The sequence below is a fragment of the Fundulus heteroclitus genome, chromosome 6 (genome assembly GCF_011125445.2).
Source record: "Fundulus heteroclitus isolate FHET01 chromosome 6, MU-UCD_Fhet_4.1, whole genome shotgun sequence".
Classification (NCBI taxonomy): Eukaryota; Metazoa; Chordata; class Actinopteri; order Cyprinodontiformes; family Fundulidae; genus Fundulus; species Fundulus heteroclitus.
Genome location: NC_046366.1, coordinates 7,329,634 through 7,345,244, shown reverse-complemented (window position 1 = coordinate 7,345,244; position 15,611 = coordinate 7,329,634). Strand labels below are relative to the sequence as shown.

The following is a 15,611-nucleotide window of genomic DNA, read 5'->3' as shown; positions in this document are numbered from 1 at the left end:
CTAAACACTTTACATCAGTCTTAGTCTAAAAACTCCCATGAGGTGAATATTTTAAATGCATTCGCAGTCCAACTGCAGTCAACTGCTTAATTGAGAGTACGGTCCACAGGAAGAAAGGAAAACCGACGCATCCCTCCAAACGGGGTTTTAAGATTTTTTTTGTGCATGGCAGTTTTGAACCACATTCTCACATTGTTTAGACAGAAGGCAACACCATATTTTAAATTCTATCCAACACATTTTTGCCCAGGGGGGTCCCTGTCCCCAGTGACTCTACCCACCTCATTCATGGGGATCCCAAAGTGTCTGTGTCAGTGACTCATCATTACTTATTTATGTTCTGAGCAGGTGTGTGAGTCTGTATGGATTTAAATACAATTTTAATACAAAGAAAAATGTATTATGGACCTGACTTTTGAAACTGTCTGAAGTATCTTACATAAGCGATAGGCAAGGTTACCGCAGCTAGCGTCGCTAAAAAAATGTGGGCAGTGTGTATTTCCTAACAAATGTAGACCTTCGCTTTTTTTTTTGATTTCAAAGAAACCGGTAATATTTCCAACTCCAGCATGTTTCATGACAGGCAGAAACGGAAAGAAAAAACAAAAAAATAAAACAAGCATTACCATAGTCATTGCTGCCTTGCTGTTATGAATGTCTCGCTCTTGCTCACATCACAACATCTCACTTTAATAGCTCCTTGTGGTCTTTGTGCTTTGTCTGGTTTCACTACTCACCAATAGTGCAAATAGCTAATTCCAAGTCTCTTTCCCAGCTTCCCCACTAACACAGCGCCTAGGTACATTGTGTTAACTGATCAGAAAAAGACCAACAATTTAGGTTCCGGTCAACTGTTAGCGCCAGTCATGGAGAAAATTGTCCAATTCCAGTCATTACCCAATTTCTTGGTTCATGTCTACTCATGACTGTATGCAGAGGTTTAAAACACTCTCAAGACATTTCCTTTTTGCCTCGCCCGAGCAGCGCCTGCATTACCACAAGGCCAGAATCAATCAGTCAATCAATCTTACCAATCCGTTTATCCGTCTCATGCTCCATCATCTATCACCCGAGCCTGACACCAGCCTGTCAATTGAAAGCAGTTCTGTTTGAATTGAACATACCTTTGATCCTCCTGGACTCCTTTCGCTGGCTGGTTTTGACACCCGACTGGACCTCGGCCTCTGCTGACATCCTCCACCGCTGAGTCCCTTGTCCTGCTCACAGCAGACCCACCATGAGTTAGCAGCACACTAGCTAATCCTTCAAGCGCCCAGTGTCCGGCTCTCCCCTCGCGCTCCTGTGTCTCTCACAGTAGCTCCGTGACACAGATAATCTCAGTCAAATCCATGGTGACATGTCTGCTCCTCCTCAATAAATGAAGATCCCGCATCAATAAATATGCTCTGTCACTACAGGTCCATGGTGTTTGAGCAATGCCGGGCAAAACATGAAGAGCTGATTGAATTATGAGCTCAACTATCGTCTCGAGGGCAGCTTCAGATCAGATCTGACATCCTCTGGAGTGTACCTGAGATTTCTCAGAGAAGGTCAAGTATCACATGGTCTCCACTGTTGCTCTTTATGAAGATTCACCTATTGCTCAGGAGCAATCCCCCTGGGGGAGACTCGCAACATTGATTGAATCAAATATTGTTCTTCAGAGTAGGTCAGAAGTGGATATTATTCTTTGGCGGAGCACTTCAGATGCAGCTTGACAACCCATCACAGTCTGTAGCTCTCGGCACTGCAAGGCAAAGAGACAGAGATGATAAATGTTAAGCTGGAGGTGGTTAAAAATTAAAATGACACATTCCCCTTGTTCACTCATTACAGTATTAACATATGAAATGGCAGGCAGCAATTTAACAAATCAACAAAGATGGCATTATCGCTTCTGGATCATCAATCCTTGATGAGCAGGCGGCTAATGCTCGCTGCTCCGCGGCCACCCATGAAGAAGACCTCTGGTGAAATATTTAACGCTCTGAGTTTATGTACTGCTCGTGAGTAAGTACAGAACAGTAAACCATGACCGGCGCTTCTGTGCACGCAAAGCAAATTTTCTGAGGATGGACTGTTAATGGTTCTAACAGCAGGGGAGGAGGGGAAGTAGCAGAGAGAGGAGCGATCGACCGGCTGCTTCAAAGCAAACAATAAACTGGAAACCCCCACATTGTTTTTTTTTAATGCCCTTGAATCAGCCGCTACTAACACGGGGGTCGTGCCAAGCTGGCACCATGGCTGGCGCAGCTTTTGTTGGCAGGGTGATGTGCCATTGTTGGAGAAACAGGGCTACAAAGAACCGGGAACCGGGAGCACATTGTCCAGTCTGACATTGTGTGACATTGTTAGTGCATTTAAGGAGATAAAACAATATCATTTTAGACACGTGATTTTACATGTGCAGTGGTTTATAATTCTTTTAATAGTATCGTTACGTTTTAGAAGTTTGCTTAAGGACCCTGGTCAGTTCCCCTGAAGACCGTTTTAGTTCCTGTAGGTCTAGGAACCAGACTTGAACTTCGGTAGTATACTGCCAAAGGGCAAGTCTGGCACAAAAACACACATGACTATTATATTTACACATGGTGACAATACCACAACAGTTTTTTTTGTTTTTTCAAAAGTTAGAACATTTTCCATTAAAACTAACACATATTGAATTTTTAATGTAGTCCTACTAGCTGAGCCTCTCTTGTGTCTTTACATTGTGTTTTACTTGCAAGTACACAGGCTAAAAATGTATATAAGCAATACGTGTCTAGCATCCATTAATGGTTAAATTAGACTCTTTTATTGATGTTCAATTCAATCCCTGTATATAATAATTGTAAGAAGATTTTTTTGTTTAAACCTTCAACACAAACAGCTAAAAATCATAAAAGCTTTAAATCATTAGTTCATATCTTACTCACAGGTTGCACTAACACTGTCATTACACATAACCGCCAATTTAGCAGAAATCCCTAATTAGTCACGTTCAGTTGAGACGCTTTTGGGCTAAAAGTTATTTTGTATGTAACTTAATGGGGAAAGCATATGAATTTATCTCTGTCAAGTGGATATGTTTGGGGCTTTCCATAGATGCAACCCTTGAAATAAAGAAATGTCTGAAAGGCTCTTCAGGGACTTTCGCATCCAAAATATAATTCATCCCATCTATACTGAAGTGAGGAAATTTCCTCTCAAAGCCCAGACTCGTACATTTTTGTTGTTCATAACAACATAACCAAAACGGTCAAAGACACTTTTGCTTTCCTATTTAAAACATATGGTCTCTAGAGGTTTGCATGCTTTCAGACTGGCATCAGCTTTATCATATCAGCTTGGCCAATGTGAAGACATAATGAAGACAGAGACATAATGAGCAACATCTCTGTGTGAAAAAAGCTACCAACTTGCATAAACAGTTCAACTTCTTGAACAGAATTTTTCAACCCATTAAAGGGTGTAATGGTACATTCAGCTCATGGCATGAGATAAGGCACAATATCGAGACAAGATTCTAGTAGTATTTATGGAAAAACCAAGATCCCTTTTTTGATTTGAACATTAGAAGAAAGCTTTCTCGATCCACAAACCGCTATATTTAATGGTTGTCTAAATTTTATTTGGTCCTATTGACCAAAATGAATTGAAAATGCTTCCTTTTTTCAGTTTTCACAAATTGAATAATTGATAAACCACCAACTATGCTTTGAAGAATCAGTTCTCAGTGTAAAATGTTCCAGCTGAGGATACACATAAATATTCTAGATTTTAAATTAGCGCTCAATCAACCAATCAGTCAGTCAGTCAATCAGGGAAAAAATAAATAAAAAACACATATAAAATAAAATAAAGAAAGCATAGAACCAAGAGAACAGACAATAAAGATTAAAAATAGGAAAGAGCCTGATCCTTGGTATATCTAACAAAAACATGCAAAACACATGCTAGGCATGTTGGTGGCTAATAGTAAACCATTCACTGTTCTTTCACCATGATTAGAAACTGTAGCTATCATGTCTATCACTCAGCCACATTACTGATCTTCTACAGAGTTCCTAAAATGTTGCCAGATTTAAAGGGATCCATCATTAGTTGAACATGTTGTAAATTTGTTAATAACTTCAAAAATGCTGTTTGTAATACGTAAAAACTCAATTATTTCAAAAATGGTATGTCCTTTGTTATGTTTTTCACCCGTTGAGGTTGACATTTTTTCACCTGCGCAATGCATGCTGGGTGGATGATGCGGTTAGGTCCTACTGGACTGAAACCTACAGAGTTAACACAGCAGGGCTAAAATGACCCAAGTTGTTTTTTTATCGTATTTCGTTTGATTGGTGCAAATTTAGGCAATGCCACACGGTGTTTCTGTTGGCTGTAATAAAAAAAAAAGTGAGGCGAGTTTTCATCGCTTCTCAAAGGACCCACATTTGTTCTCTCAACACTCCTCTCCAAAAGACAGAGTCATTTTTACCAACAAAGTTGATTACAACAGGTGGCCATTACCCTCGCAAGCTAAAACTAACTATAGTACCAACTATTTATATCCATAAAGCGGCTAAACCCTGCTGCCTTGCAAGCAAAAGACGTTGGGAGAAACGTCAGAGACAGGCAACACCAGAAGCCCTTTTAAATAATGAAGGTACTGTCTCTCCTGCTGGTACCTAATGTGAAATCACGGACCCGACACCGGACCCTAAAGAGGTGTTAACGGACTGAAGACCGGACCGATTAGATCGTAAGCAAGTGTTATTTGACCTGACACCAGACACAGAGCACTACTTGCCGGGATCATGCAACCCCACAAGCGGTACATGCCATTCATCATTTCATTATTTATTCAATTAATTAATACATTTTATTATTATTATTACAACATTGTCATCAATTTCAACCCGCTCCGGTTGAAATTGAAAAGCCTTAACTCTGCTCATTGCTGTTTTGGCTGGTCGGAGCTGGCGCCAAAGGACCTAGTATACGTCTTTTACCCAGAATGCATTGCAGCGTTAACAACATGGCAAACGTCTGTTAAAAATAATAAAAAAACTAAACAACAGTATTTTTATTGTATTGTTTTTACATGTAAAATATATATTTCTTGAATAAAGCCCATTGTTCCAACTAATCGTGGATCCCTTTAACACACCTCTCTGCAGCTTCTGTACTACTATCCATTACCCCAAATAGTTTAAAAACTGATCTAAAAGCCTAGAGGAGAATAAAAATAATTCTAGGTTTCTTTTCAGTACAGTTGCCAAACTTTCCTACAGTCACAGCTCTGTTGATCCATCTGTCATAATATATTTTTTTGTGATAACTTAGAGGTAAGACCAAGCGTTTTAACAGGGGATTGTATTATTTCCATCTCTGTGTTGCTCTGTGATGGACTGGCGACTTGTCCAGCGTATAACCCGCCTGTCGCCCAATGATTATTGGAGGTAGGCACCAGCTCCACACCACCCCCCTCCCCCACGACCCGGATAAGCGGGTATAGACAATAGATGGATGGAAGAAAAAAAAAATTGTCTTTTAACATTTTCTAAATGCTTTATGTGTGTGTGTGTGTGTGTGTGTGTGTGTGTGTGTGTGTGTGTGTGTGTGTGTGTGTGTGTGTGTTTACAGTATTTCTGCAATACGTTAAGTAGAAAAGGTCTGACAGTAATGGGCTTGCCAATGGACTTGGGGCTCGGCAATGGCAGTGTCAGAGAACGGTATAACGTGATACAACTCACTGGAGGAGGCAGAGCTGAAGATGTACAGAAACGAAGTTAGAGAAGCAAGGCAGACATGTTTAGTACTTGAGAAGCGGAGGGACGGTAGATATACTGGACAAAACAGAGAGAGAGCGAGTTCTTGGATGTGCGGTATGGGTGGTGAGACAAAGAAGGATGCTAGATGAGATTATCCGTTGACGCGACCTACAAACGGAGGAGCTGAACAAAGAGGAAAAGAAATGAACTGTGTTGCTCATGTGTATTCCATTCCTTTGATCAACAGCTGGTGACTGAGGATGTCTCATCACCATGAGTTACAGTTCGGATCTGTCGGACTCGTGTCACGTTTTGTGTGTGCTCATAAGTCTGATAATGTCACCCGGGTCCAGCGGCGAAGGAGCCGTCTACCCGAGAGTCTGCCTCAGACGGGGCACTGGCCCGTCAGCAGAGGGAGAGGTATTTTCCATGTCACAAAGAACCTTATCAGAATGTAATTTTCATTACCAATGAGAGAGATATGCCTCATTGTATTAGACCCAAGAGCGATTTAATGTGATGTATGGCTGCTTTTCAGAGCCAATACTATCTAGGTCACCCAGACTCCCCAGTCTGCTCCGTGTTTTAAAAGCTCTCACTGTCTCTCAGGATTTGGGTCGGAGTTAACGAGCATCACTCATTTTTCCAGCTTACTCTCAACTGTTAGGGGATGTCAAAAGAGACCCCCCACCACCCAACAAAAGCCGCCATTTATTTATTAATTTGCTCACTTTGGCACCTCCTCTGTGAAGTGCAGAGGAAGCCCTCCTTGAGCAAAGTCGGTTTGGTTTCGCTTCGCTATCCTCATTTCCTGCCGTCAGCCTGTTTCCCTTTTCATCTCTGTCTGCCTCAGTGTCGGGGATGACATTTGGAGCTGTTTGCCTTCTGCTTCACTTAGAGTTTCTTTCCTGCACGCAGTTTACAACACCCCCCCCCCCCCCAAATAAAAAAGGCACTTTGTATGTTTAGAGGGACGTACGGCAGCTCTGTCTTCCCGGCGTGAACGCGAAGACGAACTTCTAATAGTCTGCATTATTCGGTGAGGGAACACTACTGGATTAGGATGAGGTGCGTGCCGTGATTACGTAATTAATGTATCCGCAATTGAGTCAGGAATTTGCTCGACGTGATGATTTTGTTTGCAGTTAAATAAAAAGAAGGATTTTTTTTATCTTTGATTTATGCTGCCGAGAAACAAAAGCTTATAATTAACGGCAATTATCTCCCTCTGGATGTCTGCGTGGAGAGAGAGAGATAACTCATTAAGTGTGATCGGTTTTCCCAATCGTGTTTACTGCCTTCGCGATATAATGGGCAATCACTGAGCGCGAGTTGATTTTTTATTTTTCAAATCAGATCATTCTGGAGCTTCTCCTTTCAAGCTGCGGCGTCACGGCACAACGACGTCTCCTCCTGAGGCTGATTTTTAATAGACCGCCACAATCAGCCTCATATTGTGAAACAAGCGAGCTTCGGTGCATCCTGCCACTGATGAGTAACAAAAGGTTGAGCAGCCATCTATCACTGGCCATGGCCAATTAAACCTCCATTCGCCGCGGTCCCAGCGGAAGGTGCAGCCCGTGAATCACAGGCTGGAGAAAAAGGAAGCCCGTCGCTCTCCCAAGGATCCTTCTTCCCCCCCCGTGTGCCAAGGCTGGCCTGGGGCTGCTGGAGCGTTTGCCTCGACAGACCGGCTCTGGCACCTCGCGCTGGTCATCTTTGTTACAAAATGCCTCCCAGCTTATGGACTGGGACAGCCCTGTCACAACCTGGCCCGGCGGAGCCCGCCTCTGAGCCGGGGCCGGCTGTGTTACCTCGCGTCAACCCATGGTGGCAATTGGTTGCGTCCAGGAATGCAAAAAAGCTTTCAGCCAAACGCTGTTGTGAAATAATTAATTTAGCCCCCTTCTATTCCACTCTACGTCGGCTTTTATCAGCCTCATAATCAAGAATAGGTTGAAGTCACTTGTAAGCGGCCTTACCAGCGTCTAATCGCCATTAAATCCATGATAAGGTTAATGTGCCTTTGTTAAACTAATTAGATTCCTGACTGGAGAGCGGTTGACTGGCATGAGGCGCCGCACTCTCTTATAATGAGAAGCTGCACTGCTTTCTGCCTGAATTTACATTCAGCTCTCACTTCACCGATACCCCTAAATAAAGTCCAGTGCAACCAGTTGCCTACATGTCAGCATTACGAAGGCCAAGGAACACAGCAGCAGGCGGATCAGGGGGAACATTTGGAAGCAGTTTTAGGTTAGAAAACAATATCACAAGCTTGTTGGATCTCACAAAATGAATCGGTTTTCTGACAGAATACGGCACAACTGCAAATCTACCCAGACATGTTCAACTGTTTTATCTGGACACTGCAAAAACAGAACTGAAAATAAGTAAAATGTTCCTAATGTTAGTGTATATGTCCTTGATTTGAGCAGGTAAATAAGATGATTTGCCAATGGAATAATATTTCTGCACTTAAAATAGGAACAACTCATCTCCATCATCTTATATCAAGTGCAGGATGTCTAATTATCTTATTTTAGGGGTCAAAATACTCATTCCATTGGCAAATAATCTTATTTACCTGCTCAAATCAAGGACAAATACACTAACTTTAAGAACATTTTACTTATTTTTAGATACGTTTTTGCAGTGTGGACACTGGAAAAAGGAGTAAAATCCAGAGGGGCCACACAGATCCACAGCTTGGGTGGGAGATCATGACGACGCAGCAACTGTTTTACAGCACATTCAACAAATATGAGAAAGCAGCAACAGGAACATAATAAGAAGTACAACGGCACGGGTAATGGCTCTCTGCTGAGATGAGACAAAAGAGATTTTTTTTTTGGTTGCCATAGAAGTACAAATTTCACCAGCATGTTTTCACAAGGATTAAACATGCTGGTGGCAGCTTCAGTGTTCCATACTTTATAAGAGTTTATCACCATACATCTTAAAACTCAAATGAAAACTGGAGAGCGGTGAGTTAAAAAAAAGAATTCATCACATACCCAGGCCTTTTTCATTTGATTTTTAAAACTGATGGGAATGCTGAAAGGTTGTAGAAAAGTGGAACAAAAAAAACTTGTCTTACTCCTCTGGTTTTCCTGGGAGAACCCGCTCGGGTTGCTCGCCCACGCCCCATTAGGTTCGCCTCATTCTAACAAGATGGAGGACTGGCGATGGTAGAACAGTGGAGTGTGCGACCAGGAATGGTGGGCAAAAGGAGGGGGAAAAAAAAAAAAAACATACAATAAAATTTCACTTTAGGGATTGGAAGCGCTCCGGTGTTGCCGTCTGAGTCAAAAACAGCCCCTCGTTGTTTCCGGTTCACTGGGTGCAGCTGGGAAACTAAATAAGCAACGGCACACAGTTGCCGCGCTGATTTATGTCAGCAGAGGCCTGGGAGCCGTGCACCCAGTTAGGAGAGTCTTTAACATGGCCGGGCGAGAGGGCGGCCCCTCGCTGCCCTCCGTATAGTGCAGCTGCGGAAGCGTTTAACCGGATCAGCAGCACATTAACCGGCACCCATTCACACTGATGTGCAAAAGCGGGGGATAAGTTGAGGTTATTCCTCCGCTATGCGACGCATATGAAGAGCTACATTCTCTTCAGAGGTTTAGAGACACGAATAATGCAGCCTGTGTTCAACGTGAGCGTTAGATCGGCAGCTGTGGCTCTATAACAGACATATCCAGGCTGATCTAGTGTCACCCGCTCCCTGTGGTGGGAGTAAACAATGGCATGAAAACAAGACTGGGCTGCATGGCCCTGTTTTATCTGTCTGGTCCCGCCCTCGGTGTGCAGCAGGTCTGGGAGAACCGACTCCTGGACCTATCTTAGAACAGTTAATTGGTGAGCCTGGCTTTCCAGAACACCTCCTCTGATGATACTCTGCAGCTTCCCCCCCGAGGAGTCTTTAATTTGCTGCTGATTTGGTTTGTTGTTGCGCTGCGTCTCGGTGTCTGAACAGTGTGTTAAACAGCCTATTCACCGCGTTGGGATGACGGGAGGGAGAACTGGGTGGGCTCCAGAAGGCCTGGCAAACACTTCACGGCCAAATCTTCTTCTCCTGTCTCCGCTGCTCTCTTTCTTCTCTTTTTTTGATTCGCTCTAAATGAATCAGTCCTAATGCTGCTTTTTTTCCCCTCATTTTCTCTCCCTCCTCCTACCTTTGTTCTCATCTGCCCTATTTTCCTTTTTCTCCCTCTCTTCCAGCATAATGCTTGCTTGTGAAAAACAGGTTGAGGCCTGTTTTCTTCTGCTGCCATCCCACCTCTGCCTTCATTATTGAGTAACAAAGAACTGTGATCACAAGGGCTCGGTCATTATTTCATCCGCAGAGTAATTAATGAGACAATTAGGTTTTTTTTTTCCTTCTCTCTGTTCCCTCTAAACAAATAGCCAAAAGGTGGCCTCTTTAGGCGCACGCCAGTCATGGGCGAAATAAAGACACACAAGCCCGCTTGCTCCTGAAACTTGACAGCAAACAACTGCTTTTAACGCTGTTTTGACTCCTCGTGCAGACGGGGGAATGCGACTAACGCATTCAACAGAGAGTTTGTGTTGTCGAGATAAAAGTCGGCACGATCAAAACCGGGGAGCACAAAAAACATTACCTAAATTTGGCATAGCTGCAATAATGATGCAGAGGGGGAGCGCTATCCTGGAAACTTTTTGTTTATGTACCTGTTGTCTCACCGCGATGCCGAAACACATCAAACACATGAAGCTGAAGGACAGTTTCAGTTAATGAGCGCGCTTACTATAGAGTCCTACGATCCGCGTGTTGACGCTTCTTCATTTTGCTCACGAAACATAATGTCCTTGTTTCAAATGAGCCCCGTACTTTTTGGTCGTGTGTTTTATCAGCAAGCTAAGACGTTGGGCAGGAGAAGCAGCTAAAAAAAAAAAAAAATAAAATAAAATCTGTTACCAGTCACAATCTGCCATGCAAACAGTTGAGGAGCTGCTAAAGAATCAGTGTTCAATCTGACGACGAAGAATGTTTGTAGTTTTTGTCAACAGCCTACTTTCCAGCTGACAACTAGATAAGAACTAAAGAAAAAACGAATCCCGAATGACTTCAAGCTGGGCCTATGGTGAAAATAAAAGACATCAAAAATGCAAATTTAATGTTGGAGGGAGAGGAAATCTCATCAAATCTAATTTTTTTGTCTGGTGGAAAGACGGAATGAGTTCCAAAACAAATATGTTCTTTATGGAAGAGTGCCGTTTTGATCTCGATCCTGTAAACCAAGTGTTACGTCTTGTCTTGTGAGCTGGATGTGTCGTCACATCCCTAGCTGGTAGGAATACTGCATCACACGTTAGCATGGTTAACAGCACAGTTTAGTTCAGGTTTAGTTATCATGCCTTGACTAAGGTCAGAAGTAGTTTTCATCTGTGGTCTATTTAGGTACAGTCTTGTTTTAGTCGACTACAATTTATACGGTATTTAGCTGACGAAAAACTCAGAGAACTAAGATTTTTTGTATCCCTCAAATGAAAACTATTTCTTGTGACTATTTTGAATATTTGTTGAATAGAATTAAAATTTTATTCAGGAAGAACATTCTAAATAAAAATGCACAATTTATTGCTTAAAACACTGAATTTTCTGACTACAATTTATTGCATTAGGCTTTAAAGGTTTAATCTAGGTCTTACTGGTCGTTAGTGTCAGTGATTGGCTACCTGAGAACAAAGCAAAGATCACCCTCTAACAGGAGTTCAACCAGTTTTTCACCACAGAATGAATGCCTACAGTTCAGACAAAGCCCAATTTTTAGTGTTCAAGTTGACTCGCCATTACTTGGACCTTCCACTGAGGTCAGATTTACCATAATCTCAGCCAGTTCCACTGGTGTTCTGCCATACAACAGACATATGCTATTGGTTTGAATAAAAAAAGGTACAGTTTATTTAGGTAAATGACACCGATCATCGCTGTAGTGGCGATGTAGTGGTCGAAATAGTCTCTAGCTGCCTAGTGATTGCAGCCCAGATTATGCCAGTGTGTAAAATGTATGGAAGGACCCTTCCACTATGAAGACCAGAACCTCTTGCAGCTGCTCAAGTTTTGTTCTTTTGATTTGGGTCGGCTTGTTTTAATGGAGTACCATGATCCACTGTTGGGATGCTATAAACCACTCTCATTAGTTTTTTGCACTTTTCATTACTGCAGTAACACAACGCGGAATGAACTTGCTGTGCCCTCCTTTCTCCGCAACAATAGATGTTTGCAGGAATGTCTCTGTGGTAACAGCTGCCTCTTATTCTCATTTGGCAATATGTTGTGCTTTAACGACTGGCTCCCCAGTGTTTACTATCAAATCAACACATTTCAATACAGCTACACTGAAAGGCGAACATTAGTGAAACACTCAATTCAGTCCAAATAGCATATCCTAAATATTTACCCAAACAGGTAAGCAAATATATGCTTATAATATCTTGAGAAAGAGTGCATATTCCATGTACCTTTTTACATTTTGTAACATTGCAACTACAAACTAAGTAGTGGAACATTAAGAACATTATCCATGGTTTTAAACTTTTATTAATATACACTGCCTGTTGTGTCTTCAGAAGCAGTGTGTGGGGCATGTGTGTTTCTCTCCGTCATGCAGGGTGTGACAGGTGCTGCAGGCTGACAGGTGCAACTCGTCAAGAGCCAATCAGGACCTGGATAAAGGGGAGTGGTTCCTGACAACACCAGCCAGTTGGTTAACGCCCAGAGTGCTGAACAGGCCTCCTTGTGCACGCCTTGAAGAACCTAGATTCCCCTGTCTCTCACTACTCCCTGTCTTCTCCTCATTGATTCCAAGCCATGGCTCTTCTGGACTCCCCCCGCTGTTGTCTACTGGTTCCATTCCTCGCTTTCAGGTCGTCATTGTCCTCCTCCGTGGTTTCCTGTGATCGCAATTCCCCGAAAAAGCCTCACCTTCGCCAGCCTGTCCACCCTTCCATGTTCTACTGCATGGAAGAACATTACCAACTACACTGCTACCGCCAACCTCTGCTTTGAGACACACTGACCCTCTTTGGACTACCAGATCTTCACCCCATGCCACACTTTCTAATAAAACGTTTACCCGTGTCTGTGACTAGCTCCTTATGAGCCTCCGGCAACCATGACACTACCAGTCAAGAGATTGGACTCACATCGTCATTCAATGGCATTTCTTTATTTTTATGACTTTCTACATTGCGGACACAAAGTGAAGACATCAATACTATGACTCAAAAGTACAGCCCCCTTGGTAACCCTGGGAACCTGTTTATAAGACAACTATCAGTTGTTCGCTACACAAATCTGACATTTATGGATACGATAAGGCGGCCTGTTAAAGGTTTGCCAAAAGCAATGACGTGCTAAAACGTGTAAGAAACGTCTACGGACGGTTTAGGCCAAACTGACAAATCGAACGTAAAACCTTATATGTGCACTGTAGCTTTAACAAACCATTGACATAAATCCATGTTTTTTTTTTTTTTATATATAATTACGATAATGACTAACCAATGCAGTTTAGTAAAACTGGGATGTTTGTTTGATTTGGTGAATGAAAGCTAAACGACTCAAGTGCTAGTTCTCACTTGCCTGCATTGTTTTTTTTAGAGACATGTTTCTTTTCTATCCTCTGGTCACCCGGCACAGGAGCGTTTCTCAACAGCGGATTATAAAGCTGTTTTGTTGCTCATTTTTCTTGCTTATGATTTCCCTGAACACCCAAAGAATAAGCTGGTGTTTATGAGACAAAACTTTTTACATATTTAAGGTGTCCAACCAGAACGCCCGCCAAAAAGTGCTTAAACAAGTGAGCTCACGTCACTCACATAGGAAACTTGTCACACTTTGCTACGGAGATGTTTATCCGCTTTCATAACTCCATTGTTTTGTTTTTGTTTTGTTCTTTTTGCAGGCAGAACAGAAAGAAATGAATTCATTTACACCGCAGCTTTTGTTACCTCTCCATTCAGCGGCGTTTGGAGTTGATTCGATTTTATTTTTGCAGCAGCGATATAAGCGCCATTATTTCCACAAAGTGCTTTTCTCGTGCATTTCCTCCTGAGAGAAGCTCTGATGTTGCTCATTTTTGCCCGCTAGAAACTCTAATTTTCTTAAAAAAAAAAAAAAAAAGCACTTTAAAATACGTTTATGGAACATACACACACCAACTGTCTGGTCCCCCGGTGACAATCCAGTGTGTGAGCTTGTAATTAGCGAGCGTCCCGCCACACCTCAACTTCTCTCATTAATCTCACATGAGTGATTAGGCTGCTGCGACGAATGGAACCACGGGAGGTGTGAAACTGGGTGTGAAACTGTTGTCATCTCATATGTTATCGTACTCTGGGGATTGCTGCAGGGGGAGGGATCGAGCCGCGGCAGGCGCAGCCCATTGGCAGCTAATCGTGCCGCTAATGATAAGTGATACAGTCGCCTCCTCCTCATTACAGCGGCGTCGCAAGGTCAGGGTCTCACACGGATGGCGCCGGCGTCGCCTCGCCGAGGAGCTGCTCCCCGTGTTTTGACTTGTTTTGTGTAAACCCAGAGCGGAGGCTGGATGAAAAGGGCCGAGTGAAGCCTTCTGAGTATGACACTTGATGGCTGATTAAAGCAAAGCGTCGGGGGTAGCCTCCGACTGCGACGCTCTGATGAGGAGCGATCTGAAGGGTCTCGTCAGCAGACGTCATGCTGACCGCTGCTGCCGCCGCCGCGCCAGATGCTTGTTGTTCAGCGCAGCTCCACATCAGAAACACGGAGGCTCTTCCCCGCTGATGCTGCAGCGACGCGCGATCCGAGCTAATTAAAAAAAAAAAGATCCGAGCCAGAACAGCTGCAAGACTTTTTAGGCCTACTAAGTGACATTAGGAGTGACAGACGGAAGCCAAGTGAGAGTTTGTGTCTTGAAAAAGATACTTTCTATGCTTTCACACTTTGTCTGGTTCCAACCACAAACTTCAGGGTAACTTATTGAGACTTTACGAGAAAGGACTCCCCCTCCCCAATAAGAGGCACAAAATTTCTATTTAGAAACAGCAAATAGGACTTCTTATGCTTTTCTTTCATCAATACTTTTGTTCTTGCCGCTCATCAATAAAGGCATGAGTTGTAGGATCATGACTTACACTTTTCCTGCTGACTGCTTCTCCTTCCTAAAGTAGGATCTTTGCAGTTCTTCCAGGGTTACCATGGGCCTCTCGGCTGCTTTGCTGATCTATGCTTTCCACGCCTGACTAGACTGGATTGACCAATGTTCCTTGTGGTGTTCAGATCTTGAAATCCCATTTTGGTTCCCTCAGCCTTCTTTAAACTGCTTCACACCTCACCCCAGTGTGCCTTTGGTCATCATGATACAGTTTGTTCGCTGTTTCAATATTAAACTTCTGATGTCTTTACAGAATGGCAAAGCCTCTGCCATTTTCTTCCAGCTTCACATTTATGTACTACCTTGTGTTGGTCGATCATAAAATTATATATTTCATTACATTTTATTGTTTTAATGTGAAAACAATCTGGATTGACATTGTTTAAACATTTTTTTTTTAAATGACGTGAATCCATACAATGAATTCTAACCAAATCTAGAATAGTTTCCTTCTTGATCGGGACTTAAGATGGGCTCCTCCTTGGAACAGCATATTGGTGATGAACAAAGTTGGCTTGTGAGAGCAGGCCCCGGGGCCCCATCTTTTGGCAGAGTGAGTGGGAGAAATCTCAGCCCCGGGGTACCTGAAGATAATCCACCCTTTTCCATGGATTACATTTCCTTCCATTTGATTTATGATCTGCATATTTGACGTGTCTTAAATAGATGTGCGGCTGAAAAGCAAATGTGTTTGGTCCTATTT

At 42.9% G+C, this 15,611-nt stretch overlaps 1 protein-coding gene across 2 annotated transcripts in view; it reads right to left on the bottom strand.

Annotated features, from left to right (window-relative positions):
- Window positions 1–15,611, bottom strand: part of LOC105925246 (disabled homolog 1) — a 73,307-nt gene that overhangs the window by 43,119 nt on the left and 14,577 nt on the right. For both annotated transcript variants that reach the window (XM_036137957.1, XM_036137958.1), the window contains exon 2: window positions 1,125–1,747. In XM_036137957.1, the coding sequence (XP_035993850.1) occupies window positions 1,125–1,194 (70 nt within the window). In that variant the 5' untranslated portion in view covers window positions 1,195–1,747. The remainder of the gene's footprint in view (window positions 1–1,124; window positions 1,748–15,611) is intronic.